The sequence below is a fragment of the Salvelinus namaycush genome, chromosome 8, assembly GCF_016432855.1.
Source record: "Salvelinus namaycush isolate Seneca chromosome 8, SaNama_1.0, whole genome shotgun sequence".
In the NCBI taxonomy this organism is placed as follows: Eukaryota; Metazoa; Chordata; class Actinopteri; order Salmoniformes; family Salmonidae; genus Salvelinus; species Salvelinus namaycush.
Genome location: NC_052314.1, coordinates 47,754,222 through 47,770,611, shown reverse-complemented (window position 1 = coordinate 47,770,611; position 16,390 = coordinate 47,754,222). Strand labels below are relative to the sequence as shown.

At 42.8% G+C, this 16,390-nt stretch overlaps 1 protein-coding gene across 3 annotated transcripts in view; it reads left to right on the top strand.

Annotated features, from left to right (window-relative positions):
* acsl1a (acyl-CoA synthetase long chain family member 1a) overlaps positions 1–15,332 on the top strand; it is a 52,165-nt gene extending 36,833 nt beyond the window's left edge. The window contains exons 11-21 of one of the 3 annotated variants that reach the window (XM_038999871.1): positions 173–250; positions 768–902; positions 1,406–1,540; positions 7,127–7,222; positions 7,865–7,937; positions 8,191–8,279; positions 10,282–10,398; positions 11,359–11,502; positions 11,784–11,885; positions 13,000–13,071; positions 13,303–15,332. In XM_038999871.1, coding sequence (XP_038855799.1) covers positions 173–250; positions 768–902; positions 1,406–1,540; positions 7,127–7,222; positions 7,865–7,937; positions 8,191–8,279; positions 10,282–10,398; positions 11,359–11,502; positions 11,784–11,885; positions 13,000–13,071; positions 13,303–13,443 — 1,182 coding nt within the window. In that variant the 3' untranslated portion in view covers positions 13,444–15,332. Of the gene's footprint in view, positions 1–52; positions 131–172; positions 251–767; positions 903–1,405; positions 1,541–7,126; positions 7,223–7,864; positions 7,938–8,190; positions 8,280–10,281; positions 10,399–11,358; positions 11,503–11,783; positions 11,886–12,999; positions 13,072–13,302 lie in introns of all 3 variants that reach the window. The other 2 variants (XM_038999873.1, XM_038999872.1) reach the window with 2 other exon arrangements.
* The last annotated feature ends 1,058 nt before the right edge of the window (positions 15,333–16,390 follow it).

The following is a 16,390-nucleotide window of genomic DNA, read 5'->3' as shown; positions in this document are numbered from 1 at the left end:
TTTTTTTCTTCCTTTTTTCCCTTCCATATCTTTTTCCGCGCTGTCTACTCAGAGCGTACTCAAGCCCAGCACTAAGGATGTGCTCATCTCCTTCCTGCCATTGGCCCACATGTTTGAGAGGGTTTTTGAGGTAATGCAGTGCCTGACGCGGGTGGGTGTGTGTCTTCCGCAGGTGCACTGCATGCTGAACCTCCACGACATTCACATGTCCTACTTACCTCTAGCACACATGTTTGAGAGGGTAGTGGAGGTACGTACTGAAACTGACAGAATGACGAGAAGCAGGAACCCCTCGTTTCCTTTCACCCTTAACACTGACTGCAAGGATTGACCATCCATGATATCCACATTTGAGTTTTAACCTTGTTTTGTGGCTATATAGTGTTTTGTTTACATTTTCTTTGTTTATATTTTGGATTCTGATGGGGTATGACAGTTGGACTAAGCTCATCAGGCATAAGTTACATTCTTCAAGAATCATTGTGTGTGTTTGTGTGTGTATAGATAAATATAATTCATTTAAAAGGCCAAAAATGGATGTAGTAATTGCAGATTGCCCCTTTTTTTAATACAGTTAATGTCAAATAATTGAGCTTAGCTTGATTTAGTTTGCCTGCTATCATGGAGCCAATGGAATAGTCACGAAAGTGCAAATTCAAAGCTAGATCACCTAAAATGTATTGGAACATATTTGACACGTGTACTTGACAGTTAACGGGCACTTCATTTTTCGTCTGCCTCCTTCTCACACCTCCACCCTTCTCCAGGGAGTGATCCTGGTGCACGGTGCTCGGATTGGCTACTTTCAGGGGGACATTCGGCTCCTGATGGATGACCTGAAGACCCTGCAGCCAACAGTCTTCCCTGTCGTGCCCCGCCTGCTCAACCGCATGTTTGACAAGGTCAGATATACTGTAGACCCTGAGGGATGTTTTCAACAATAATATGACCATATCATTTAGTACCAGTAGCTGGATTTATTTTAATGGGACATGCATAAAAGACGAATTCAAAAATGTCTTAAAATAGTTGTACATGTGTATTGAAACCTTATTTAAAGCGTGGGTGTGGGCAATGGTATGAAAACCAAGACGCTTCATAAACATTGCAAAGGTGGGTTGGACTGAATTTGACCACAAAGGTTTCAAATGGCTCAGTGGCCTAGATTGCTTTGCGGTTTGATATGTTGTTGAATACTCTTTCTTCTTTGGAGAAGGGGTGGTAGGTAGCCCAGAGGTCAGACAGGTGGACCAGTAGCTGGACAGGCACTGGTTCAAATCCTGGGCTGGGTTGCTATCCATCCACTCCAGTTTTGCCCTTGATGAAGGCACAAGGTTGGGAGCTGGGCATAAGACCAATATCCTTTGCAAGATAAATAAGATTATTTTCCGTCTCTCCTTCAAAGATCTTCGGACAGGCCAACACGCCACTGAAAAGATGGCTGCTGGTTTTCGCCTCCAGGAGGAAGCATGCGGAGATGATGAATGGCATAGTCAGGAAGGACAGCTTGTGGGACAAGCTCATCTTCCAAAAAGTCCAGGTACCCATGGATAGGCACCTGATGGTCGTGCTAGAAAGGATGATGTTTACTTTAATGTTGCAACTTATATGAGCCAAGTTTAGGTTTTGGGTTCTGGGTGAGGGTTAAGGTTAGGAACGGCAGGTACCCTAGTGGTTAGAATGTTGGGCCAGTAGCCGAAAGGTTGCTGGATCGAATCCCCGAGCTGACAAGGTAAAAATCTGTCAAATAAAGGTTAAATAAAAAAATGGATTGTGGGTATCATAAAGATGAGGGTTAATGGTAAAAACAATTGGTGTTAAGTGCCACACATTAGCATTTTTCATCATGGCAAATTTGTATGAAGCATTATAATGCCACCCTTAAAAGGATTAGCCCCTTTTTAAAACATTTTTTGCCTGAAATGACATACCCAAATCTAACTGCCTGAAGCAAGGATATGCATGTTCTTGGTACCATTTGAAAGGAAACACCTTGAAGTTTATGGAAATGTGAAGGGAATGTAAGAGAATAACACATTAGGTCTGGTAAAAGATAATACAAAGAAAAACATATTTTTAATTTTTTTTGTACCATCTTTGAAATGCAAGAAAGGCCATAATGTATTATTCCAGCCCAGGTGCAATTTAGATTTTGGCCACTAGATAACATCAGTGTATGGCAAAAGCTTTAGACTGATCCAATGAACCATTGCATTTGTGTTAAAAATGTTGTATCAAGACTGCACAATGTGCCTAATTTGTTTATTAATAACTTTTCATGTTCAAAATTGTGCACTCTCCTCAAACAATAGCATGGTATTCTTTCACTGAAATAGCTACTATAAATTGGATAGTGCAGTTAGATTAACAAGAATTGAATCTGTCTGCCAATATCAGATATGTCTATGTACTGAGAAATGTTCTTGTTACTTCATGATAATGGCATTCGCCTATGTTAGCTCAACCGTCCCGTGGAAGGGACACCGATCCCGAAGAAGTTTGATTGTTTCCAACATCGTCCCCGATTGAATACCCCCACAGACCCCAAAATCGAAATATACTTTTATCTTAAGGTTGTGTCTATTGCAGTGGTTCTCGATTGGTTTTGCCTCCGGACCCATATTGCACCAGGTTGTCTGTCGCGACCCATTATTTGCATTAAAACTATACTGAAAAAAAATATAGACGCAAAATGTCATTGATTTTACTGAGTTACAGTTCAGATAAAGAAATCAGTTAATTTAAATAAATAAATTATGCCCTAATCTATGGATTTCACATGACTGGGCAAGGGCACAGCCATGGTTCGGCCTGATAAGGCATAGGCCCAGCCAATCAGAATTATTTTCTCTCTACAAAAGGGCATTATTATAGACCGACGCAGCCACTCAGATGAACCCGCAGGTGAAGAAGTCAGATGTGGCGGTTCTGGGCTGGTGTTACAAGTGGTCTGCGGTTGTGAGTCTGGTTGGACGTACTGCCAAATCCTCTAAAACAACGTTGGATGCGGCTTATGGTAGAGAATTAACATTAATTGGACATTTCTCCAGTCAGCATGTCAATTGCATGCACCCTCAACTACATATTTTAGTGGCCTTTTATTGTCCTCAGCACAAGGTGGACCTGTGTAATGATCATGCTGTTTTAATCAGCTTCTTGATAAGCCACACCTGTCAGGTGGATGGATTATCTTGGCAAAGGGGAAATGCTCTCAACTTGAGAGAGAGAAGCTTAATGTGTGTATGGAACATTTCTGGGTTCTTTTATCTCCGCTCATGAAACATGGGACCAACACTTTACATGTTATGTTTTTATATATTTTTTTCTGTCTGTTTTAAATGCTGTATTGATATTAAATGTAGAAATGTCATGACATGGGGACAACATTCCCACCACTTTCATTGTTAGTAATTACTTTTTGCCCATATTCTTGATCAGTGACGATTTTAGCATGTAAATCTTGGTGGGGCAGACTCCCCACAATTGAATGCTTGGCAGCAAAGCCGCTACACAACACAACACAGCACTAAACAATACATTAATTGCACTATAATGGTGAAAAACAGTGCCCACAAACTGTTAGGGCCTACACAAAGCTGTCCCAACAGCAGTCCCAAAGCCAGGTGTAGTAGCAGTGGTAAGGTTGTCTTGAACTCACTGAAGTCTGAAATTTCCAAGTTTCCAGTTGTTTTGAATGCAGCAGAAGTCATGCTGGATTGACAGTATGGCCAATGTTGAATGTTTATCCTTTTAAGCTTGGAAAAGAGACTCTTAAACCCAGACTTGGCCCACACACCAACTCCACTGAATAGCAGGCTAGTGACTGCTTAGCAGATGCTTGCATTTAGCCACTAATTCCTTCCTAACCACTCATTGTTGAATTTGCGATATTCAACTTGTTGTGTAATGTTTGTGGCCGATGAGCACCAATTCGCTTTATCAATCATTTCTCTTCATATGACAAGGTTGAAAAGGATTTGCCAGTAGATTGTCGACTTGATTCATTCATGATGATCAGTCCAATCATAGCTACAGTAGATATAACGTGATTTGACGTAAATATATCTGTGGCCAATGACCTTTTGCCTTATTGGATGGACACTTGTAATATAACTATGGCAGCACCCAAGGGGCTTGAATTTTCGAGCACTCCCCTTAGATTTTGCGGTGATGTAGTGTCCCTATGAGTGACAGAACACTAAGCCAATCACGTGGCAACTAGAGAACATTACCAACCCCTACACTCAGTATTTTCCGCTGGCTGCCACACCACCACAGATAGCAAAAAAGAGACCATGTTTCTATGCGGCTTTATTAACTCAATGATTTTTTTAATATATATATTTTTTTAATGTTATTTGCTGACATATCAAATGTTATTTGTCGCATGTGCCGAATACAACAGGTGTAGACCTTACAGTGAAATGCTTACTTACAAGCCCTTAACCAACAATACAGTTAAGAAAAATACCAAAATACAAAATAAGATGTGAATATAAAAGTAACAAATAATTAAAGCGCAGCAGTAAAATAACAATAGCGATGCTATATACAGGGGGTACCGGTACGGAGTCAATGTGCGGGGGCACCGGTTAATTGAGGTAATATGTACAGTTGTGGCCAAAAGTTTTGAGAATGACACAAATATTCATTTTCAGTCTGCTGCCTCAGTTTGTATGATGGCAATTTGCATATACTGCATACATATACTGCATATACACTGAATTGCAATTAATTTCAAAGTCCCTCTTTGCCATGCAAATGAACTGAATCCCAAAAAACATTTCCACTGCATTTCAGCCCTGCCACAAAAGGACCAGCTGACATGTCAGTGATTCTCTCGTTAACACAGGTGTGAGTGTTGACGAGGACAGGGCTGGAGATAACTCACGCTGATTGAGTTCGAATAACAGACTGGAAGCTTCAAAAGGAAGGGTGGTGCTTGGAATCATTGTTCTTCCTGTCAGCCATGGTTACCTGCAAGGAAACACGTGCCGTCATCATTGCTTTGCACAAAAAGGGCTTCACCGGCAAGGATATTGCTGCCAGTAAGATTGCACCTAAATCAACCATTTATCAGATCATCAAGAACTTCAAGGAGAGCGGTTCAATTGTTGTGAAGAAGGCTTCAGGGCGCCCAAGAAAGTCCAGCAAGCGCCAGGACCGTCTCCTAAAGTTGATTCAGCTGCGGGATCAGGGCACCACCAGTACAGAGCTTGCTCAGGAATGGCAGCAGGCAGGTGTGAGTGCATCTGCACGCACAGTGAGGCGAAGACTTTTGGAGGATGGCCTGGTGTCAAGAAGGGCAGCAAAGAAGCCACTTCTCTCCAGGAAAAACATCAGGGACAGACTGATATTCTGCAAAAGGTACAGGGATTGGACTGCTGAGGACTGAGGTAAAGTCATTTTCTCTGAATCCCCTTTCCGATTGTTTGGGGCATCTGGAAAAAATCTTGTCCGGAGAAGACAAGGTGAGCGCTACCATCAGTCCTGTGTCATGCCAACAGTAAAGCATCCTGAGACCATTCATGTGTGGTGTTGCTTCTCAGCCAATGGAGTGGGCTCACTCACAATTTTGCCTAAGAACACAGCCATGAATAAAGAATGGTACCAACACATTCTCCCAACCATCCAGGAACAGTTTGGTGACGAACAATGCCTTTTCCAGCATGATGGAGCACCTTGCCATAAGGCAAAAGTGATAACTAAGTGGCTCTGGGAACATATTTTGGTTCCATGGCCAGGAAACTCCCCAGACCTTAATCCCATTGAGAACTTGTGGTCAATCCTCAAGAGGCTGGTGGACAAACAAAAACCCACAAATTCTGACACTCCAAGCATTGATTATGCAAGAATGGGCTGCCATCAGTCAAGATGTGGCCCAGAAGTTAATTGACAGCATGCCAGGGCGGATTGCAGAGGTCTTGAAAAAGAAGGGTCAAAACTGCAAATATTGACTCAACTCCATGTAATTGTCAATAAAAGCCTTTGACACTTATGAAATGCTTGTAATTATACTTCAGTATTCCATAGGAACATCTGACAAAAATATCTAAAGACATGAAAGCAGCAAACCTTGTGGAAATTAATATTTGTGTCATTCTCAACTTTTGTCCACGACTGTACATGTAGGTAGAGGTATTAAAGTTTAAAAAAAATGTTTTAACACTTAACAAATTCTTATTTACAATGACAGCCTACCGGGGAACAGTGGGTTAACTGCCTTGTTCAGGGGCAGAACGACAGATTTTTATCTTGTCAGCCTGGGGATTCGATCCAGCAACCTTTCGGTTACTGGCCAAATGTCTAACCACGGCTACCTGCCACCCCAAAACTAGGGATGGTTTCTGGGATAATGGTTTTGATGTGAGCCATGTACCAGCATTTCAAAGCACTTCATGCTACAGATGTGAGTGCTACAGGTTGGTAGTCATTTAGGCAGGTTACCTTAGTGTTCTTTGGCACAAGGACTACGGTGGTCTGCTTGAAACATGTTGGTATTACAGATTCAATCAGGGACTGGTTGAAAATGTCAGTGAAAGCACTTGCCAGTTGGTCAGCGCATGCTCTGACTACACGTTCTGGTAATCCGTCTGGCCCTGCGGCCTTGTGAATGTCGACCTGTTTAAAAGTCTTACATCGGCTGCGGAGAGTGTGATCACACAGTCGTCCGGAACATCTGATGTTCTCATGCATGTTTCAGTGTTACTTGCCTTATCGCGAGCATGGAAGTAATGCTGACACACATTAATGCCAAAATAACATGTAATACAGGCAACAATAAAATAACTGGTAGGCTTCAAAACTGGTCGTCACTGTCGTTGAAGGTTAATAAACTCACTGGTTTGAGACCAGAAAATCAACCAAAAATGGCACTGCTTATAGCTCTATATTAAATTGTTATTGAAAAAATTGTTCAGAGATTAAATTATTTAAAATTGTAATTTCATTATTTCTACACCTGGTTTAAGTTCAGACTGGAGTATTTTTTTCTCTCCATTAATCACCCCCCCAAAATAAATATAATTACTCAGACACGTGCGACCCAAATTTGAGAATCGCTGTTCTATTGTGTGAGGTACAACCATGGATGTCAATAACGCCTTTCCTCCTTTGTGTTCTCCAGAACAGTCTCGGGGGTCGTGTGAGGCTGATGATCACAGGAGCGGCCCCGGTGTCTCCAACCGTCCTGACCTTCATTCGGGCCGCTCTTGGCTGCCAGGTGAGACTTCCCTTCATGAATTCACAAATTAAACGACAGGTGCAAGAAAGGATCAACTCCCTCTAATCCATGCTTCTACCAATCCAATGCTTATAAATGCGTGGGGAAGAGTGCACAAATGCAACCTTTCTCAGAGAATTTGGATGCAGAGCCTGGTTGCGTTCCAATTCTCTAACCTTCTAAAGAGGTATGTGCACTCATTCACTCCCTCATGCCTTTAAAAGCATTGTTTGGATTGGTGCAAGCATGGCTGGAAGGAGTTTCCCCCATATTCATCACAACTTTCTTTTTAAATCTTTCAGGGGGAGTTTACAGGTAGAGAATTGGAATCTAGCCCGTCTCATAGGTAGAGAATTGGAATCTAGCCCGTCTCATAGGTAGAGAATCGGAGTATAGCCCATCTCATACCCTAGAGAAGCAGGTCCCTCTTTGACCTTTCCTGTTTGTTCAACAGGATTTGCATTAAAGATTGGCAATAATGTTCTCTTTCTATCAGTCAAAACAATCACTTCATGCTTGAGAATCAACCTCACACCCAACCAGGCTGCTGTGGTGCCGAAAGATAGGTGATACTAGCATGAGAAACACAAGTTACTTAATTACAACGCTTTCAAATAAATGTCTGCTGCTTCTACTTGACAGTTTTATGAAGGCTATGGTCAGACTGAGTGCACAGCCGGGTGCACCATGTCCATGCCTGGGGACTGGACAGCAGGTAATACACACATTCAATCGTTACCGACGCATTCAATTGCTACCACAATGCATACCACCACATGTTTAATCCAACAAACAAGTCACACAAATGGCTCTACACTGATTCTACAATGAACAAGAACAGTTTTACTTCTGTGTCTTGTGTGGCTCACTGGAACCTTCATGAAACCTTATGAGACCATGTTGGCATTATGAAAGAACAGCCATATAAAGTGTTACTGGAATGTGACAACTCATCTCTTTTTGCCCAGGTCATGTGGGGGCTCCACTGCCCTGCAACTATGTAAAGCTGGTGGACGTGACTGAGATGAACTACTTTGCTGCCAATGGGGAAGGAGAGGTGAGGTCTTTAGACCAATGGAAGTCCCACCTCGGTTTCAAATTGCTCACTGTCCCTCCCCCTTGGCCCTAACTAGTCGATGTTAGCATATCTGAAGGGTCTGGATAGGTATAAGCACTACAGTGGTAAAGCTTCCACCATACGGATCTGCAAACATTGAAGAATAAGGGCCAAGCCCAGTGGTAGGGTTTTAATACATGCGGTAAAGAGATGTTTGCTGTTTGACAAAACAATGTAAACACCATGGAAATTCCACACATGGGGCCCCCGTGTTGTTGATAGAGCAGAATCTCCTCATTAACACCCATCAAAATTAGCCTGTCAACTCCAATACATGTTCATGTCATCGTCACCAATCAACTGCATTACACTTAAAAACGACTTCATATACCACCATCGATCTCTATATGGCTAACTATGCTACCAGCTTATCTGAACAGGAGTTTTCATTTAGCAGACAGACACTTTTGTATATATAGTATGTGGACACGCCTTCAAATTAGTGGATTCAGCTATTTCAGTCACACCTGTTGCTGACGGGTGTATAAAATCGAGCACACAGCCATGCAATCTCCACAGCCAAACATTGGCAGGACAATGGCCTTACTGAAGGGCTCCGTGACTTTCAACATGGCACCGTGATAGGATGCCACCTTTCCAACAAGTCAGTTTGTAAAGCTTCTGCTCTGCTAAAGCTGCCCCAGTCAACTGTAAGTGCTGTTATTGTGAAATGGAAACGTCTAGGAGCAACAACGGCTCAGCCGCGAAGTGGTAGGCCACACAAGCTCACATATTGGGAGTGCCGAAGCATGCAGTGTGTAAAATTGTCTGTTGGTTGCAACACTCACTACCGAGTTCCAAGATGCCTCCGGAAGCAACATCAGCACAAGAACTGTTCGTCGGGAGCTTCTTGAAATGGGTTTCCCTATGGCCGAGCAGCCGCACATATGACTAGGGTAACCATGCTCAATGCCAAGCGTCGGCTGGAGTGGTGTAAAGCTCACTGCCATTAGACTCTGGAGCAGTGGAAACTCATTCTCTGGAGTGATGAATCACGATTCACCATCTAGCAGTCCGACGGATGTATCTGGGTTTGGCGGATGCCAGGAGAACGCTACCTGCCCCAATGCATTTGGTGGAGGAGGAATAATGGGGCTGTTTGTTAAGGTTTGGGCTAAGCCCCTTAGTTCCAGTGAAGGAAAATCTTAATGCTACAGCATACAATGACATTCTAGATGATGCTGTGCTTCCAACTTTGTATCAACAGTTTGGGGAAGGCCTTTTCCTGTTTCAGCATGACAATGCCCCCGTGCACAAAGCAAGGTCCATACAGAAATGGTTTGTCGTGATCGGTGTGGAAACTTGACTGGCCTGCACAGAGCCCTGACCTCAACCCCATCAAACACGTTTGGGATGAATTGGAAGGCCCACTGCAACCAGGCCTAATCGCTCAACATCAGTGCCCGACCTCACGAATGCTCTTGTGGCTGAATGGAAGCAATACTCCGCAGCAATGTTCCAACATCTAGTGGAAAGCCTTCCCAGAAGATTGAAGGCTGTTATAGCAGCAAATGGGGATCAACTCCATATTAATGCACATGATTTTGGAATGAGATGTTTGACTAGCAGGTGTCCATATACTTTTGGTCATGTAGTGGATTTTCTAAACCCTAAAGAGACAACTTCTAAACATTATGCAGCGAAAACAGACAAATCAGATTTTAGTAACCACATTATGGGCCTGCTAGAACATAGAAATCATGACCGATTCGACGAATATCCACGTTGTTAGATAAGATTTTTTGAATGGGCGCCAATGACTGTGTCCTTGGTCTCCCTTCCATTGATCTCTTTACCGCGTGTATTGGGACCGACTGGGGTGGGGGTTTTCCCAGCTTGCTTTGATACTTCACAATTGACTCATTAGCCTTTGAGGAGGTGGGTGTTTATCCTGGTCCCATGTTTGTATTTGATGTGTATATATAATTCTGCTTCTTCGCAGGTGTGTGTGAAAGGACCAAACGTATTCAAGGGCTACCTGAATGACCCGGAGAAGACAAAGGAGGCCTTGGATCAGGATGGCTGGCTCCACACCGGAGACATTGGGAAGTGGCTGCCTGTAAGTACTGTCAACTCTACATTCAGCTAGCTCTGTGTTTCCCAATTCTGATCCTGGAGACCCAAAGGGTTCCACCTTCTTTTGGCATGATGATGACTTGATTAGTTGAATCAACTGTTAGTGCTATGGCAAAAACAAAAATGTGCACCCCTTTGGGTCCCCAGGACCAAGTTTGGGAAACATTGAGCTAGCCTATAAGGCGGGGATGGAAAATTGTCCGCTGGTGGGGCTTGCACGGTGACCATTTTTGTGCCAGAATTTGTATTTATTTTTGTTTAACTAGGCAAGTCAGTTAAGAACAAATTGTTATTTTCAATGACGGCCTAGGAACAGTGGGTTAACTGCCTTTTTCAGGGGCAGAATGACAGATTTTTTACCTCGTCAGCTCAGGGATTTGATCATGCAACCTTTCGGTTACTAGTCCAACACTCTAACCACTAGGCTACCTGCCGCCCCAGAATGCCCAAGAATACTCACCACACATCGGGTGGAGAGGTGAGGAGTGAAATATGTCAGTTAGGAATAAGGGGGATGATTAGGTGGCCATGATGAAATGGGGCCAGGTTGGGAGTTTAGCCATGACAATGGGGCTAACACCCCTACTCTTATGATAATTGCAATGGGATTTTTAATGACCACAGAGGGTGAGGACACCCGTTTATTGTCCCATCCAAAAGATGGCACACTACGCAGGGCAATGTCCCCTTCACTGCCCTGGGGCATTGGGATCTCCTTAGCCCTCCAACACCACTGCCAGCATCATCTGGTATCCCATCCAGGGAGCAACCAGGACCGACCCTGCTTAACTGATGATGATTATGATGAAATAAGTACCAGGCAAAAGAGATCAGCAGACATGGGCCTCAATCTATGACTGACTTAAGAGTGGGAAAGAAGTAATGGGGCAAAATCTGATGTAGTTAACTAAGTAGTGATTAAGTTTGTTTACTCTACTTTCAGAATGGCATTCTGAAGATCGTGGACAGGAAGAAGCACATCTTCAAGCTGGCTCAAGGAGAGTACATTGCCCCGGAGAAGGTCGAGAACATCTACATCCGGAGCGACCCGGTGGCCCAGATCTTTGTCCATGGCGATAGCTTGCAGGTTTGTGACAAACCAAATCGTGTGTGTGCGCGCCCGCATGTGTGCCAAGTCTTCTGCTGTGCGTGTTTCTATTGAAGCACTTTGTTTGTGGTTGGGTATGTACATGCATAATGTTGGTTGTGGATATGTGCACCATCTAATTGAAACTTGTTTGGGTGACACTTATGACTTTCATATATAAGCCACTGCTTGTAAATGTTGATACATTTGTAAATTAGTATAAATGCTTATGGAATTGTAAAAAGCTAAATAATGTTTTAAAAATGTCTTGTTTGACACAGGCATGCCTGGTGGGCATTGTGGTGCCTGATCCAGACTTCTTACCAGGATGGGCAAAGAAGAAGGGCATCGAGGGTTCTTATTTGGAGATGTGTGCAAGCAAGGTTAGCTAGCTTCAATGGTATGGCAGATTTACCTGACAGTGTATTCAGTGGCTGATTTCCACAGTCCATGCTAGCATACCTCTTACACTTCAACAAGTGTTTTCCTCAGCAAAATGTCACTGAAGCTTGCAGAGCCTCTACAGTAACTCATGGTCCAAACACAACAAGACAGTCGTGAAGAGGGCATGACGACGCCTTTTCCCCCTCAGGAGACTGAAAAAATATGGCATGGGTCCCCAGATTCTGAAAGTTCTACAGCTGCACCATTAAGAGCATTCTGACCGGTTGCATCACCACTTGGTATGGCAACTTTTCGGTATCCGACCATAAGGCCTTACAGAGGGTAGTGCGTATGGCCCAGTACATCACTGGGGCCAAGCTTCCTGCCATCCAGGACCTACTGTATATACTAGACTGTGTCAGAGGAACGCCCAAAAAATGAATTGTCAGACTCCAGTCACCCAAGTCAAAGACTGTTGTCTAGGTCCAAAAGGCTCCTTAACAGCTTCTACCCCCAAGCCATAAGTCTGCTGACCAATTAATCAAATGGCCACCCCCCCCCTTGTTTTTACACTGCTGTTACTCTCTTCTTATCTATGCATAGTCACTTTACGCCTACCTACATGAACAAATTACCTTGACTAACATGTACCCCTGCAGATTGACGCGGTACCAATATCCCCTGTATATAGCCTTGTTATTGTTACTTTTTATTTTTATTTTATTTCTTCAGTTTATTTAGTAAATATTTTCTTAACTCTATTTATTGAACTGCGTTGTTGGTTAAGAGCTTGTATGTAAGCATTTCACAGTAAGGTCTGCACCTGTTGTATTTGGCGCATGTGACAAATAAGATTTGCGTGTAAAGCCTTAGAATGAAGCAATGTATTGGGCATGCTAGTGTGGATATCGGAACAGAGCCAATCTCATCTCAAACACTCATCACAGTTTTTGTTTGTACTGAAAGTGCTCCATATAGAAAATGTGACTTCTGATAGACATTAGACTAATGAACAAAATACTGAAAGATAGTTTGAGTGAACTATCCCTTTTTAAGTACAGCCATTAAGATGTATTGTCTACACTGCCTTGTCTGAAGTGCCTATCTTTCCAGGAGTTGAAAAATGCCATTCTGGAGGACATTCTGAGGCTGGGGAAAGAAGGGGGGCTGAAGTCTTTTGAGCAGGTGAGGAATCCTTCCTAACGCTCCACACATTCCTTAGGCACCATTTAGACACGATAACACTCACAAGTGATGTTGGTTCCAAATTGTGCATGATTATAATGCTGCCTCTAGCCCAGAGTACTCTTGGAGAAAAAAACGAAACAACATTTGCATCTCAATGGGACTCGGCTTGTTAAATAAAAGCTAAACACATAATAAGCTGAACAATGAATAACATTCTGTCTCGTGCAGGTGAGAGATATCTCGCTGCACGCGGAGATGTTCTCCGTCCAGAACGGCCTCCTGACGCCCACGCTAAAGGCCAAGAGGACCGACCTCCGTAGCCACTTCCGAGAGCAGATTGACCTGCTCTATGCCAAGATCAAGATGTGAACCCCAGGTAGAGGGGAAAGGGAAGCAGAGGGTGACAATCTGGAAACCATAGCCCGCTCCCCTTGACTGTAATTCTCATCGGCGGTGACGGTTGTGGCCCTCTCTTGTCTACTGTGACAGTGTCTTTGGTCCCCTTGCGCTGTAGAAGAGATGGAGTGTGTGAGAGAGTGAGTCTGTTATGTTAGAGACCGGGATTCAAACAAACGTAGGTAGACCCATGCACTGTGATTAGACTTTTTTTAAAGGTGATTTCCCAGAGATCACGTTTGCCATAAACGCAGCGCATGTCAGCGCAATCACTTTTAGAAGTAGATTGCAGTGCACAGGTCGTTTATCTACATTTGTTTATATCTAGGCCATAGTGAAAGGGGGAGAGGTTCATGCCTTATTGTCCATGTGACTCTCTGTTAACTATTCCTGTCAGCCATTTCATTTCGAGTCGCCTGTTAGGAGTTTCTCGACTATCTCAGTCGGTAATCCCTCAATTGTCAGTTTCAATTAACCAGTTTTTACTAATCATCTAAGTTCTGACAAACTTTAGTTTTATTCTCTTTTTGTTTGTATATCTGCTTTTTTATGTTTCAAGACCACACCCATGCAGACAGTCTTTCAACAACTGAAATGAGACAAATCACCATACGCAACATATTAGTACTGTCTTGAGAAATACAGTAGCTATTTATAGAAGTCTAATGTTTGTTTCTTTTAATTTAAGTTGATATTTAATATAATTGATGAATGTTACTGTAAATAGTGTATCTGTAGAAAAAAGTCACGGACTTCAATGGGTCACGGTTGATACAGTTTTCTTTTTGCTGCATTTCCTTGTTTTTCAATGTTGTACTGTCAGAAGGCCTTGTCTAAACCTTTATGAACCTTCCATAACTATTTTAGCACAAGACAAGTAGGAAAATGTCCATTCAGAAAGGTGTTATCTTATGATTGGCACAAAAGCCTGGCAAAGGAAATAAGCCTCCCACACAGCAGGGATAAAAGACTGCATGTGCAATACCAGAACGAAAACACACAACCTAAAGTGCCACCAATGTCTCTGCTCTCACACAGAAACATTTATTGCGCAAGTGTCCTTTTAAAACTAGTGGCCTCAATGTGCCAAAATGCACACGCTGGGACCTGTCCTATCCATAGAAAACATAGTCCTGTCGGCCAAGGGATACCTGGGTCATATTCAGCAGGCAACAATCAGGAGCCTAGCTTTCCAATTCTCTCACTGAAATGTGCGCTTTCCCCCCCCCCCCCATGGATGTAAAATAAATAATTGGGTGTAAAATGGTGCAAGGTCTTTCTAGATAGCCCATGCTTACACAAATCCAATGCTTTTTTTAAATGTTCAAAAGGAGGTGGCGAAACTGACTTTTGTCCAATTGGAATGCACGTTCACCATCTGTTTTGAAGATGTTTTCTCCCATTTGATGCCTAATGAAAGATAACCTGATCATTCTCCAGGGTAAGCTGGCCAGTACCAAGCCATGGCTCGCTGGCCCCTTGAGTTTGCTTTTTTTGGACAAAAATAGTGACTTATTTGTGTTAGGCCTAACCATCATTTACCTCTATATAAGGAACCACATTATAGACATTTCAGTCTACTTTGAGATCTAACAAAGAAAAAAAGGGTCCTTTATGAATTCAGGTTATTTAACAATGAATTAAGTACTCATGATGCACATTGACCTGTTTGTTAACATTGTTCTGTACATGATTGGGTTTATCTGCTTGATGTTTCGAGACACCATCACAGATGGCCAATACTAGGAACTTGAGCTCTCCTTAAATCGACAGTGTTCGGTTTCAATGTGTTTTGTACAGGAGTAAAATTCATACCTTTCATTTACTCCACTGTACCAAATAAACCTGTTTGTCCTACTGTAGCTCTTTGCTTCATTGTACTTTTTTTGTTGTATACAGACATTCTTTGAGCTGTACACTATGATGAAACTGATTTCAGTCATCACAAAAAACTTTAAACTTTATTCATTATTGGTTTATTTAGATTCCCATTAGCTTTTTTCAGAAGCATCTGCTACTCTTCCTGGGGTCCACAAAAAACACAACATGACAAGTAACAAAGCACTGATAAAGGACAGTCACAAAAAATATAAATATATACAGTGGGGAGAAGTATTTGAGACACTGCCGATTCTGCAGGTTTTCCTACTTACAAAGCATGTAGAGGTCTGTAATTTTTATCATAGGTACACTTCAACTGTGAGAGACGGAATCTAAAACAAAAATCCAGAAAATCACATTGTATGATTTTTTAAAAAGTAATTAATTTGCATTTTATTGCATGACATAAGTATTTGATACATCAGAAAAGCAGAACTTAATATTTAGTACAGAAACTTTTGTTTGCAATTACAGAGATAATACGTTTCCTGTAGTTCTTGACCAGGTTTGCTCACACTGCAGCAGGGATTTTGGCCCACTCCTCCATACAGACCTTCTCCAGATCCTTCAGGTTTCGGGGCTGTCGCTGGGCAATACGGACTTTCAGCTCCCTCCAAAGATTTTCTATTGGGTTCAGGTCTGGAGACTGGCTAGGCCACTCCAGGACCTTGAGATGCTTCTTACGGAGCCACTCCTTAGTTGCACTGGCTGTGTGTTTAGGGTCGTTGTCATGCTGGAAGATCCAGCCACGACCCATCTTCAATGCTCTTACTGAGGGAAGGAGGTTGTTGGCCAAGATCTCGCGATAAATGGCCCCATCCATCCTCCCCTCAATACGGTGCAGTCGTCCTGTCCCCTTTGCAGAAAAGCATCCCCAAAGAATGATGTTTCCCCCTCCATGCTTCACGGTTGGGATGGTGTTCTTGGGGTTGTACTCATCCTTCTTCTTCCTCCAAACACCAAAAAGCTCTATTTTTGTCTCATCAGACCACATGACCTCCCATTCCTCGTCTGGATCATCCAGATGGTCATTGGCAAA